The sequence below is a fragment of the Oncorhynchus keta genome, unplaced genomic scaffold, assembly GCF_023373465.1.
Source record: "Oncorhynchus keta strain PuntledgeMale-10-30-2019 unplaced genomic scaffold, Oket_V2 Un_scaffold_3567_pilon_pilon, whole genome shotgun sequence".
Classification (NCBI taxonomy): Eukaryota; Metazoa; Chordata; class Actinopteri; order Salmoniformes; family Salmonidae; genus Oncorhynchus; species Oncorhynchus keta.
The window spans coordinates 342,797-356,981 of NW_026290921.1; the positions used below are offsets into that span (position 1 = coordinate 342,797).

Below are 14,185 nucleotides of genomic sequence, written 5' to 3' on the forward strand. Positions count from 1 at the left end.
ATGGTCAGAGTTGGATGTGGGCCTCCCATGGTCAGAGTTGGATGTGGGCCTCCCATGGTCAGAGTTGGATGTGGGCCTCCCATGGTCAGAGTTGGATGTGGGCCTCCCATGGTCAGAGTTGGATGTGGGCCTCCCATGGTCAGAGTTGGATGTGGGCCTCCCATGGTCAGAGTTGGATGTGGGCCTCCCATGGTCAGAGTTGGATGTTCCCCAGAGTTGGATGTGGGCCTCCCATGGTCTGGGCCTCCCATGGTCAGAGAGGGAGGTAAGTGTGGGACGTCTTTCAGTATTCAAAAATGTTGTTAAGACTTTATAATCACTTTTATTTATAAGCCTGATTTGCTGAACTAGGTGTCAGAGGTTAAACAAAAGTGTTTCTCTGCACCAGCTCTATGCTCAGAGGGCAGAGGTTTGTCCAGCCACTCCCTGTTTAGTATTGAATGATTGGTCGTTCTGGAGTATACTGGATGTCCACTGTCTTACTGACATGTCATTTAGTTCAGACCAGTTTGGTCTCCAGCTCTGGGCCTTCAAACAGGCCTCAGTCCCCCATTCATTTAGGATTACTGAATGAGCTCACCAACTTGAACCTTCACACCATAGAGAAAACACGCACAAACACACTCACACACACACATACTCACACACACACTCTACTCCCGTCCTTCGCCCCTCCCTGGCACTTTGAGCCTTAGCTGTAGAACTCTTTCCTCTCTCTCTCTGTCATTTGTTGTCATCTACAAAGTCAGAGGATCTCTGTTTCAGAAGGCTGTGATCCCGCCTGCTCCCTTGCAGCTGTCTTCCACACTGTGTGAAGCTGCCTGGGAAGTTTATAGAGAAATAAGGAGGTCACTCACAACAAGAGGAAAGGAGAAGAAGGAGAATGAAATTAGATGAAACCGCCAACTCCGTCGACTCGCTACAGTAGAGTTTCTCCTCCCGGCTTAATCCCCTAACAGAGTTGAACCATTGATGGTTTTACTCCATAGCCATGTCAGTCAGTCCACTTGTGTCTGAACACACTCTAAGGTGGGCTGACGTCAGAGTTGTCGTTCCTGTTAGCCGTCTCTTCAGTCTCATTGTGTTTTTTCTTCCCTGTGTAATCAAAGGGGACAGAGCGGGCGTGTTTAGTGAGGGAGTATGTATACACATCTGTCTCTCTGGGCCGATAGACGCGTCATGGATAGTTTACGGAGTAACAGGGGTTGACAAAAGGGCTGACTGGCAGAAAGAGGAGCCAAGCGGAAATGGGCCTAGCTGAGCTGAACACACACAATGCCTTGAAGTGGCCCGAGGTATTCCCTTTCTGTAAACAGTCAGAGCTGAGGGAAGAAACTAACTGTGTGTTAAGTGCTGACCTTTGAAGTTTGAAGTCCTGTATTGTTTAAGACAAACCGAGGGCGGAGGTCGGGAGGGACGTGCGTGCGTGCGTGCGTGTGTGTGTGTGTGTGCGTGTGTGTGTGTGTGTGTGTGTGTGTGTGTGTGTGTGTGTGTGCTGGAGCCTTGTCTTGAGAAAAAGGAGGAGATGCAAAATAAGTAAAGGGCCTTTTTTCTGTTTCTTTTCTTGTTCTCTTGCAGATTGAGAACCCCAGGTATTTGAGAGAGAACCCTGTCCCCTTGTCTCCGGTAAGTGTAAGGGAGGGTTCCCATGTGTGTTGAGGGCAGATAAGTGTTACCTTTTCCTCACTCTCTCCCCCCGTCTCTTTCTTACCTACTCTTTCATTTCCATACTGTAGATATTCCTCAAATCCAGCCTGAAGAACAGCACCGGGACTGATGAGCAGACCCCAGTAGCAAGACAGGAGAAAGAGGTGGGCACTAGAACACCCACCTAACCATAGACAGCCATCTAATAACCATCAACCATTCCAGAAAGCAATACCTGTTGAGTACCTCAATCAATACTTAGGTAGAGTACCTTATGATAAGCTGTAGACAACACTCTTTACCAAGAGAGTTTCCATAGTAGTCTATTTACCACCACAAACCGATGCTGGCACTAAGACCACACTCAACCAGCTGTATAAGGCCATAAGCAAACAAGAGAATGTTCACCCAGAAGTGGGGCTCCTAGTGCCCGGGGACTTCAATGCAGGAATGCTTAAATCCATTTTCCCTCATTTCTACCAGCATGTCACATGTGCAACCAGAGGGGGTAAAAACTCTAGACCACCTTCACTCCACACACAGAGACGCGTACAAAACTCTAGACCACCTTCACTCCACACACAGAGACGCGTACAAAACTCTAGCTTAAATAGACCACCTTTTCAAAACTCTAGACCATTTCCACACACAGAGTCGCGTACATCTAGACCACCTTCACTCCACACACAGAGACGCGTACAAAACTCTAGACCACCTTCACTCCACACACAGAGGGCGTACAAAACTCCTCCACACACAGAGACGCGTACAAAACTCTAGACCACCTTCACTCCACACACAGAGACGCGTACAAAACTCTAGACCACCTTCACTCCACACACAGAGACGCGTACAAAACTCTAGACCACCTTCACTCCACACACAGAGACGCGTACAAAACTCTAGACCACCTTCACTCCACACACAGAGACGCGTACAAAACTCTCCCTTGTCCTCCATTTGGCAAATCTGACCATAATTCTATCCTCCTGATTCCTGATTACAAGCAAAAACTCAAGCATAGGAAGTACTCGATCAATACGGAATTGGTCAGATGACGCGGATGCTAAGATACAGGACTGTTTTAAGAGCACAGACTGGAATATGTTCCGGGATTCAGCCGACGGCATTGGGGAGTATGCCGTATCAGTCACCGGCTTCATCAATAAGTGCGTCGATGACATCATCCCAACTCTGACCATAAGTACATATCCCAACCAGAGGCCATGGATTACAGGCAACATCCGCACTGAGCTAAAGGCTAAAGCTGACACTTTCAAGGAGCGGGACACTAATCCACTAGTCTCCTCTCCTCCTTTTGGTTGAGAGCTTCATGTTTCTTGCAGGCACTAAGTCCTGTCATTAACAAACTATCATGGTTCAGACACATTAAGACAGTTGTGAAGCGTTCATGACAACACCTATTTCCCCTCAGAAGACTGAAAAGATTTGGCATGGGTCTTCAGATTCTCAACGAATTCGATGTCTACACCATTGAGAGCATCCTGACTGGTTTCATCACCGCTTGGTATGAAAACTGCTCGGCATCTGACCGCATGGCGCAACAGAGGGCAGCGTGTACAGGCCAGTACATCACTGGAGCCAGGCAAGCAGTACCGGAGCACCAAGTCTGGGTCCAAAAGGCTCCTTAACCGCTTCTACCCAGTCATAAGACTGCTAAACAGTTATGCAAATGCTTGACCCCTTTTTACGTTGCTGCTACTCGCTGTTTATTATCTGTTCATAGTCACTTTTTTCATACCTACTGTACATGTACAGTGCATTCAGGAAGTATTCAGACCCCTTGACTTTTTCCCCAAAAATGACTTTATAGCCTTATTCTAAATTGAATTACATTTTTAAAACATCATCAATCCACACACAATACGCCATAATGACAAAGCAAAACCAGGTTTTTAGAATTGTTGCACATTTATATATTTAAAAAACGATACCTTATTTACATAAGAATTCAGATCCTTTGCTATGACTTGAAATTGAGCTCATGTGCATCCTGTTTCCATTGATCATTATCATCCTGTAATATTTCTACAACTTTATTGGAGTCCACCTGTGGTAAATTCTATTAATTAGACAAAGGCACACACCTGTCTATATACGGTCACACAGTTGACAGTACATGTCAGAGCAAAATCCAAGCCAGAACAGCGCCAACTGGGTCTAACCAGAATAGAAAGAGGAGTTGGAGGCCCCGGTGCACAACTGAGCAAGAGGACAAGTACATTAGTGTCTAGTTTGAGAAACAGACGCCTCTCAAGTCCTCAATTGGCATCTTCATTAAATAGTACACGCAAAACACCAGTCTCAACATCAGCAGTGAAGAGGCGACTCCGGGATGCTGGCCTTCTAGGCTTTATCCATAGTGATGGAGGTAGGCCTGGTCAATCTCCTATTCCATGTCAACGGGACGATAACGTTGAATTTGTGAATCCAAATTCTAAGGAGTAAGAGTCCAAGATCATAACATTAACCCAAAACTGTGAACTGCAAGTTAAGTCCCATTCAAAGCAAATTTAACATAGTGACACACTGTTGTCACTCTGGTAAAGAGTTTAATCTCCTTATGCATGAAAATTGTGTTCTAGGCTGCGCTTTGTGTTGCGTTTATGTTGTTTCTAAAGGGACGATTCCGAATGCCCCTTTAAGAGAGAAAAAAACCTGACCAGTGGTGACAGTTTTTCCTTATGTGGATTTAAGCTGAAAATCCCATTCTGAAAGGACGCTTTGAAGTCCCTCACCCGCCTTTACTCACACTGTTAATATAAAACTGAGCATGACTTGACTCTAATCGCCATGGCTTTTTATGTCCCCCTGGAGAAATGCTGTACTCAATTAGATCAACTTCAGTGAGCTGGCCAAGAAGGGAGAGGGACAGGGGGGACAGAGGGGGATAGAGAGAGTGAGAGGGAGGAATAGAGAGAGAGAGAGGAAACGTGGGAGCGAGAGAGACTGGTTCAATGGGCACCACCAACAATGCTCATCAGCCCTCCTAATGTGGTTATTCATTCTGACTGGAGGAGAGGAGACTAATGTGGTTATATTCATTCTGATTGGAGGAGACTAATGTGGTAATATTCATTCTGATTGGAGGAGAGGAGACTAATGTGGTTATATTCATTCTGATTGGAGGAGAGGAGACTAATGTGGTAATATTCATTCTGATTGGAGGAGAGGAGACTAATGTGGTTATATTCATTCTGACTGGTGGAGACTAATGTGGTAATATTCATTCTGATTGGAGGAGAGGAGACTAATGTGGTAATATTCATTCTGACTGGAGGAGAGGAGACTAATGTGGTCATATTCATTCTGACTGGTGGAGACTAATGTGGTAATATTAATTCTGACTGGAGGAGAGGAGACTAATGTGGTAATATTCATTCTGACTGGTGGAGACTAATGTGGTAATATTAATTCTGACTGGAGGAGATTAATGAGGTGATATTCATTCTGACTGGAGGAGAGGAGACTAATGTGGTGATATTCATTCTGACTGGTGGAGACTAATGTGGTAATATTCATTCTGACTGGAGGAGACTAATGTGGTAATATTAATTCTGACTGGGAGGAGACTGTGGATATTCATTCTGACTGGAGGAGACTAATGTGGTTATATTCATTCTGACTGGAGGAGAGGAGACTAATGTGGTAATATTCATTCTGACTGGACTAAGGAGACTAATGTGGTAATATTCATTCTGACTGGAGGAGACTAATGTGGTAATATTCATTCTGACTGGAGAGGAGACTAATGTGGTCATATTCATTCTGACTGGTGGAGACTAATGTGGTTATATTCATTCTGACTGGAGGAGAGGAGACTAATGTGGTAATATTCATTCTGACTGGTGGAGACTAATGTGGTAATATTCATTCTGACTGGAGGAGATTAATGAGGTGATATTCATTCTGACTGGAGGAGAGGAGACTAATGTGGTAATATTCATTCTGACTGGAGGAGAGGAGACTAATGTGGTGATATTCATTCTGACTGGAGGAGAGGAGACTAATGTGGTAATATTCATTCTGACTGGAGGAGAGGAGACTAATGTGGTGATATTCATTCTGACTGGAGGAGAGGAGACTAATGTGGTGATATTCATTCTGACTGGAGGAGACTAATGTGGTAATATTCATTCTGACTGGAGGAGACTAATGTGGTAATATTCATTCTGACTGGAGGAGAGGAGACTAATGTGGTTATATTCATTCTGACTGGAGGAGAGGAGAGTAATGTGGTGATATTCATTCTGACTGGAGGAGAGGAGAGTAATGTGGTGATATTCATTCTGACTGGAGGAGAGGAGACTCACATGTTCACATAACTTTTTGTATTATTACATTTTCAACCCAGTCAAGCACCAAGTGTCACAGTCTTCCTCACTGCTGTTTGTTGAGAATCAACAGATGAAAGAAAGCAGGGCCTTCGAGCCTGAAAATGGGAACTAATGCTTGGAATATTATTCTGTGTGTGTGTGTGTGTGCTGTATTAGTGTGTTTGTGTAGGAGGTTGATAGCAGTCAGCTGTCAGTCCCAGACTGTGTGTTGAGGAGCCAGGAAGGAGAGCCGGCCAGCCCTCTTAGTAGTTTTATAGAGGCCAGATCACAACCCGGCGTGGTGATATGGGGCCTAGTTAAAAGGCGCTCAGAAGCACTTGCCTTTCAAGAGAGGAAATGGTGGTGAACTGGGATTTTACTGTCTGGGCTGGGAATGTGTGTGTGTATCGGTGTGTGTGTGTGTGTGTGTGAGCGTGTGGGCGAGGTGAAAAATGGTTTCCTGCACCTCTTACCTCCAACCCCACAAAGGGAACAGAGAAACTCCTGCCAACAGACCTGACTGGCTTATGTAGATGGGCTTATCTGGTTTCACAGTGGTTGTTTTATGGTCATTCTTTCAGTCACACCGTCTGTTTTCTTACCCCTGGTTGCCTCGGATGTGTTCTGTATGTTTTAACCTTGGGCATGGAGTCTACTAGAGCAACAGGTTTATATCACAGGTCTGACAAATAACAGTGGTCCTTCTGTGGCTCAGTTGGTAGAGCATGGCGCTTGTAACGCCAGGGTAGTGGGTTCGTTTCCCGGGACCACCCATACGTAGAATGTATGCACACATGACTGTAAGTCGCTTTGGATAAAAGCGTCAGCTAAATGGCATATATAACAGGGTCAATTTCATTAGAGAACACAGTAGCAAAATGTTTTGCATGAAAAATGAAAGCATTTCTTATTGGGCAATTTCAGGTAGTCCCTCCCAGTTTCAGGCAGTTTCTTTTTCTCCATTTGGTGCCTAATGAATATGACTCAGATCTAACCCCCAGGCATTTGTTTATGGAGCAACTGCCCCTGAAATATACATACATTCAGTTTGGAAGTTTACATACACCTTAGCCAAATGCATTTATACTCAGTCTTTCACAATTCCTGACATTTAATCATTAATTATTGTCCATTTCGAAGACCTATTTGCGACCAAGCTTTAACTTCCTGACTGATGTCTTGAGATGTTGCTTCATTTACATTACATTTAAGTCATTTAGCAGACGCTCTTATCCAGAGCGACTTACAAATTGGTGCATACACCTTATGACATCCAGTGGAACAGCCACTTTACAATAGTGCATCTAAATCTTTTTAGGGGGTGAGAAGGATTACTTACCCTGTCCTAGGTATGAAGAGGTGGGGTTTCAGGTGTCTCCGGAATGATTGACTCCGCTTCCTGACGTGAGGAGGGAGTTTGTTCCACCATTGGGGGCCAGAGCAGCGAACAGTTTTGACTGGGCTGAGGAGGGAACTGTACTTCCTCAGTGGTAGGGAGGCGAGCAGGCCAGAGGTGGATAGTGCCCTTGTTTGGGTGTGACTGGAGCCTGGAGGTACTGAAGCTCCGTAGGCAAGCACCATGGTCTTGTAGCGGATCGAGCTTCAACTGAAGCCAGTGGAGAGAGCGGAGGAGCGGGGTGTGAACTTGGGAAGGTTGAACACCAGATTCATTCTGGATGAGTTGTAGGGGTTTAATGGCACAGGAGGGAGCCCAGCCAACAGCGGTTGCATTAATCCAGACTGGGGAGATGACAAGTGCCTGGATTAGGACCTGCGCTTGCTTCCTGTGTGAGGCAGGGTCGTACTCTGCGGATGTTGTAGAGCATGAACCTACAGGAACGGGACACCGCCTTGATGTTAGTTGAGAACGAAGGGTGTTGTCCAGGATCACGCCAAGGTCTCTTAGCGCTCTGGAGGAGGACACAATGGAGTTGTGTGATGGCGAGATCATGGAACGGGCAGTCCTTCCCGGGAGGAAGAGGAGCTCCGTCTTGCTGAGGTTCATGAGGTGGTGATCCGTCATCCACACTGATATGTCTGACATGCAGAGATGCGATTCGCCACCTGGTCATCAGAAGGGGGAAAGGAGAAGATTAATTGTGTGTCGTCTGCATAGCAATGATGACCTGTGAGGTTATGACAGAGCCAAGTGACTTGGTGTATAGCGAGAATAAGAGAGGGCCTAGAACAGAGCCCTGGGGACACCAGTGGTGAGAATGTGAGTGATATTCGCATTCACGCCACCTGGTAGGAGCGACCTGTCAGGTAGGTGCGTGATGCCCAATTGGAGAGGAGGATCTGATTCTGACTGTCTAGAAGGATGAGAGCAGAGGAGAGAATGTGGTAGTATTCATTCGTGATACAGAGAAGAGCAGTCATGTGAATGATAGTCTTGAAACCTGACTGATTTGGATCAAGAAGGTCATTCTGAGAGAGATAGCGGTAGATGGCCAAGGACGGCACGCTCAAGAGTTTTGGAGAGAAAGAGAGAAGGGATACTTGTAGTTCTGACATCGGAGGGATAATGTGGTAATATTCATTCTGCTCTCTTGAAGACGGAAGGGACGTAGCCAGCGGTCAGGGATGAGTTGATGAGCGAGGTGAGGTAAGGGAGAAGGTCTCCGGAACTGTCTGGAGAAGAGAGGAGGGGATAGGGTGGTAAGCGGGCAGGTTGTTGGGAGAGGGAGTAATCACAAGGCGAGATATTCATTCTGACTGGAAAGAGGTCAGAGCATAGGGTAATGTGGCAGAATATTCATTCTGCAAACGAGGATCGGATGTCGTCGACCTTCTTTTCAAAATGGTTGATATTCATCTCAGACTGGGGGATTCAGGAGGGAGGAGAAGGTGGCAAAGAGCTTCTTAGGGTTAGAGGCAGATGCTTGGAATTTAGAATTAGAAAGTGGCTTTGCAGCAGAGGCAGAGGAGGAAAATGTAGAGAGGAGGGATGAAAGGATGCCAGGTCTGACTGGGGTTGGGACGGTTGGGAGGCGCGATACCATGTAGGGGCATATGGGAAGTGTTGGATGAGAGCGAGAGGGAAAAGGATACAAGGTAGTGGTCGGAGACTTGGAGGAGTTGCAATGAGGTTAGTGGAAGAACAGCATCTAGTAAAGATGAGGTATTCATTGCCTGCCTGGAGTAGAGGGGGAAGGTGAGATATTCAAATTCTGACTGGAGGAGGCAGAGAGGAATGTAATGTGGGGATATTCATTCTGACTGGAGGTGAGAGTCCTCAGGAAAGGGCTTATCAAGGCATCAAGCTATTGATTCTCCAAGGGAACTGGAGGGCGATAAATGATAAGGATGTTAAGCTTGAAAGGGCTGGTAACTGTGGCATGGAATATTCAGACAGACTGGGTAAGGGGAGAAAGAGGAAAGTAATGGGAGAGATTCGGTGCCACCACCCCGCTGACCAGAAGCTCTCGGGTGTGCGAGAACACGTGGGCGGACGAGAGAGAGCAGAGGAGTAGCAGTGTTATCTGTGGTGATCCATGTTTCTGCCTGAAGTCGAGGGACTGGAGGGAGGCATAGGCTGAGATGAACTCTGCCTTGTTAATATTCATTCTGACAGTTCCAGAGGCTACCGGAGACCTGGAATATGGGTTACGCGCTGATTAGGGTGGCCGCGGCCACGTGGTGTGGAGCGTTTGTACAGAGAGGAGAGAACGGATAGACAGACACATAGTTGACAGGCTACAGAAGAGGCTACGCTAATGCAAGGAGATTGGAATGACAAGTGGACTACACGTCTCGAATGTTCAGAAAGTTAGCTTTAGCAAGAATCTTATTGACTAAAATGATTAAAATGATACAGTACTGCTGAAGTAGGCTAGCTGGCAGTAGCTGTTGTTGACACTACACTAATCAAGTTTGTTGAGTGTAATAGTTTCTACAGTGCTACTATTCAGGGGCTAGCTGGCTAGCTAGCAGTGTTGTTTACGTTACGCCTAAAGAACGACAATAGCTGGCTAGCTAACCTAGAAAATGCTCTAGACTACACAATTATCTTTGAAACAAAGACGGCTATGTAGCTAGCTACGATCAAACAAATCAAACCGTTGTACTGTAATGAAATGAAATGAAAATGTGATACTACCTGTGACTGCGACCGGGTTGTTGAATCGATTCAGTAGACGTTGTCAGCTGTTAGCTGTTAGTGTTTGAGCAGAGTCTCCACGTTAAGGACGACAAATAGCTGGCTAGCGAGCCTCTAAATTAAGATAATCATCCAAGATTACACACTCTAAACTACACGTTATCTTGGAAACAAAGACAATGTAGCTAGCTAACACTAAACTAATGTCGTTCAGTTGAGTGAATAGCATACAGTTGCTAATCATTTTTATTATGCTGCTGCTGGGCAAATAGCAGTGAAGGCTACGTTAGGGCGACGAAATACGATAATTATGCAATTATCTCTGACACAAGGACGGCTATGTAGCTAGCTAAGAAGAAATTGCTAAGATTAGACAAATCAACCGTTGTACTATAATGAAATGTAATGAAAAAGCTTCAATATATCCACATAATTTTCCTTCCTCATCTTGCCATCTATTGTGAAGTGCACCAGTCCCTCCTGCATCAAAGCACCCCCACAACATGATTCTGCCACCCCTGTGCTTCACGGTTGGGATGGTGTTCTTTGGCTTGCAGCCTCCGCCTTTTTCCTTCAAACATAACAATGGTCATTATGGCCAAACAGTTCTATTTTTGTTTCATCAGACCAGAGGACATTTCTCCAAAAAGTACGATCTTTGTCCCCATGTGCAGTTGCAAACCATAGTCTGGCTTTTTTATGGCGGTTTTGGAGCAGTGGCTTCTTCCTTGCTGAGCAGCCTTTCAGGTTATGTCGATATAGGACTCGTTTTACTGTGGATATAGATACGTTTGTACCTGTTTCCTCCAGCATCTTCACATGGTCCTCTGCTGTTGTTCTGGGATTGATTTGCACTTTTCACACCAAAGTACCTTCATCTCTATGAGACAGAACACGTCTCCTTCCTGAGCGGTATGACGGCTGCGTGGTCCCATGTTGTTCATCTCTGTCTCCTTTCGGTATGACGGCTGCGTGGTCCCATGTTGTTCATCTCTAGGAGACAGAATGCTTTTTCTCCTTCCTGAGCGGTATGACGGCTGCGTGGTCCCATGTTGTTCATCTCTAGGAGACAGAATGGTCTCCTTCCCGGTATGAAGGCTGCGTGGTCCCATGTTGTTCATCTCTAGGGAGAACAGTGGTATGACGGCTGTGGTCCCATGTTGCGTCTCCCTTCCTGAGCGGTATGATGGCTGCGTGGTCCCATGTTGTTCATCTCTATGAGACAGAACACGTCTCCTTCCTGAGCGGTATGATGGCTGCGTGGTCCCATGTTGTTCATCTCTATGAGACAGAACACGTCTCCTTCCTGAGCGGTATGATGGCTGCGTGGTCCCATGTTGTTCATCTCTATTCCTTCCTGAGCGGTATGATGGCTGCGTGGTCCCATGTTGTTCATCTCTAGGAGACAGAATTTCTCCTTCCTGTATGATCCCATGTTGTTCATCTCTAGGAGACAGAACGCGTCTCCTTCCTGAGCGGTATGACGGCTGCGTGGTCCCATGTTGTTCATCTCCCTGCGTCTCCTTCCTGAGCGGTATGATGGCTGCGTGGTCCCATGTTGTTCATCTCTAGGAGACAGAATGCGTCTCCTTCCTGAGCGGTATGATGGCTGCGTGGTCCCATGTTGTTCATCTCTATGAGACAGAACGCGTCTCCTTCCTGAGCGGTATGATGGCTGCGTGGTCCCATGTTGTTCATCTCTATGAGACAGAACGCGTCTCCTTCCTGAGCGGTATGATGGCTCCGTGGTCCCATGTTGTTCATCTCTATGAGACAGAATGCGTCTCCTTCCCTGAGTCCCATGTTGTTCATCTCTAGGAGACAGAACGGACTCCTTCCTGAGCGGTATGATCGGCTGCGTGGTCCCATGTTGTTCATCTCTAGGAGACAGAAAGCGTCTCCTTCCTGAGCGGTATTTGGCTGCGTGGTCCCATGTTGTTCATCTCTAGGAGACAGAACGCGTCTCCTTCCTGAGCGGTATGTCGTGGTCCCATGTTGTTTATCTCTAGGAGGAACGCGTTTTCCCGGATATGTTGTACCTGTTTCATCTCTAGGAGACAGAACGCGTCTCCTTCCTGACGGCTGCGTGGTCCCATGTTGTTCATCTCTAGGAGACAGAACGCGTCTCCTTCCTGAGCGGTATGACGGCTGCGTGGTCCCATGTTGTTCATCTCTAGGAGACAGAAAGCGTCTCCTTCCTGAGCGGTATGACGGCTGCGTGGTCCCATGTTGTTCATCTCTAGGAGACAGAAAGCGTCTCCTTCCTGAGCGGTATGACTGCTGCGTGGTCCCATGTTGTTCATCTCTAGGAGACAGAACGCGTCTCCTTCCTGAGCGGTATGACGGCTGCGTGGTCCCATGTTGTTCATCTCTAGGAGACAGAACGCGTCTCCTTCCTGAGCGGTATGACGGCTGCGTGGTCCCATGTTGTTCATCTCTAGGAGACAGAACGCGTCTCCTTCCTGAGCGGTATGACGGCTGCGTGGTCCCATGTTGTTCATCTCTAGGAGACAGAACGCGTCTCCTTCCTGAGCGGTATGACGGCTGCGTGGTCCCATGTTGTTCATCTCTAGGAGACAGAAAGCGTCTCCTTCCTGAGCGGTATGACGGCTGCGTGGTCCCATGTTGTTCATCTCTAGGAGACAGAACGCGTCTCCTTCCTGAGCGGTATGACGGCTGCGTGGTCCCATGTTGTTCATCTCTAGGAGACAGAACGCGTCTCCTTCCTGAGCGGTATGACGGCTGCGTGGTCCCATGTTGTTCATCTCTAGGAGACAGAAAGCGTCTCCTTCCTGAGCGGTTCCGTGGTCCCATGTTGTTATCTCTAGGAGACAGAATGCGTCTCCTTCCTGAGCGGTATGACGGCTGCGTGGTCCCATGTTGTTCATCTCTAGGAGACAGAATGCGTCTCCTTCCTGAGCGGTATGACGGCTGCGTGGTCCCATGTTGTTCATCTCTAGGAGACAGAACGCGTCTCCTTCCTGAGCGGTATGACGGCTGCGTGGTCCCATGTTGTTCATCTCTAGGAGACAGAACGCGTCTCCTTCCTGAGCGGTATGACGGCTGCGTGGTCCCATGTTGTTCATCTCTAGGAGACAGAACGCGTCTCCTTCCTGAGCGGTATGACGGCTGCGTGGTCCCATGTTGTTCATCTCTAGGAGACAGAACGCGTCTCCTTCCTGAGCGGTATGACGGCTGCGTGGTCCCATGTTGTTCATCTCTGAGACAGAACACGTCTCCTTCCTGAGCGGTATGAAGGCTGCGTGGTCCCATGTTGTTCATCTCTAGGAGACAGAACGCGTCTCCTTCCTGAGCGGTATGACGGCTGCGTGGTCCCATGTTGTTCATCTCTAGGAGACAGAACGCGTCTCCTTCCTGAGCGGTATGAAGGCTGCGTGGTCCCATGTTGTTCATCTCTAGGAGACAGAACGCGTCTCCTTCCTGAGCGGTATGACGGCTGCGTGGTCCCATGTTGTTCATCTCTAGGAGACAGAACGCATCTCCTTCCTGAGCGGTATGACGGCTGCGTGGTCCCATGTTGTTCATCTCTAGGAGACAGAACGCGTCTCCTTCCTGAGTGGTATGACGGCTGCGTGGTCCCATGTTGTTCATCTCTAGGAGACAGAACGCATCTCCTTCCTGAGCGGTATGACGGCTGCGTGGTCCCATGTTGTTCATCTCTATGAGACAGAACGCTTCTCCTTCCTGAGCGGTATGACGGCTGCGTGGTCCCATGTTGTTCATCTCTATGAGACAGAACGCATCTCCTTCCTGAGCGGTATGACGGCTGCGTGGTCCCATGTTGTTTACACTTGCATACTATTGTTTGTACAGATGAACGTGGTACCTTCAGACGTTTGAAATTGCTCCCAAGGCTGAACCAGACTTGTGGAGGTCTACAATTTATTTTATGACGTCTTGGCTGATGTCTTGATTTTCCCATGATGTCAAGCAAAGAGGCACTGAGTTTGAAGGTAGGCCTTGAAATACATCCACAGGTACACCTCCAAATGACTCAAATGATGTCAATTAGCCTATCAGAAGCTTCTAAAGCAATGTCATCATTTTCTGGAATTTTCCAAGTTTGATCCAAGTTAAACAA

The 14,185-nt window shown here is 47.2% G+C and overlaps 1 protein-coding gene across 11 annotated transcripts in view; it reads left to right on the plus strand.

Moving 5' to 3' along the window:
- Positions 1-14,185, plus strand: part of cep112 (centrosomal protein 112) — a 315,718-nt gene that overhangs the window by 84,963 nt on the left and 216,570 nt on the right. For 4 of the 11 annotated variants that reach the window (XM_052516011.1, XM_052516009.1, XM_052516013.1 and 1 more), the window contains 2 exons: positions 1,579-1,626; positions 1,737-1,811. The exons of 5 other annotated variants lie outside the window; for them this stretch is intronic. In XM_052516011.1, coding sequence (XP_052371971.1) covers positions 1,579-1,626; positions 1,737-1,811 — 123 coding nt within the window. The remainder of the gene's footprint in view (positions 1-1,578; positions 1,627-1,736; positions 1,812-14,185) is intronic. 2 more of the 11 variants (XM_052516012.1, XM_052516017.1) reach the window with 1 other exon arrangement.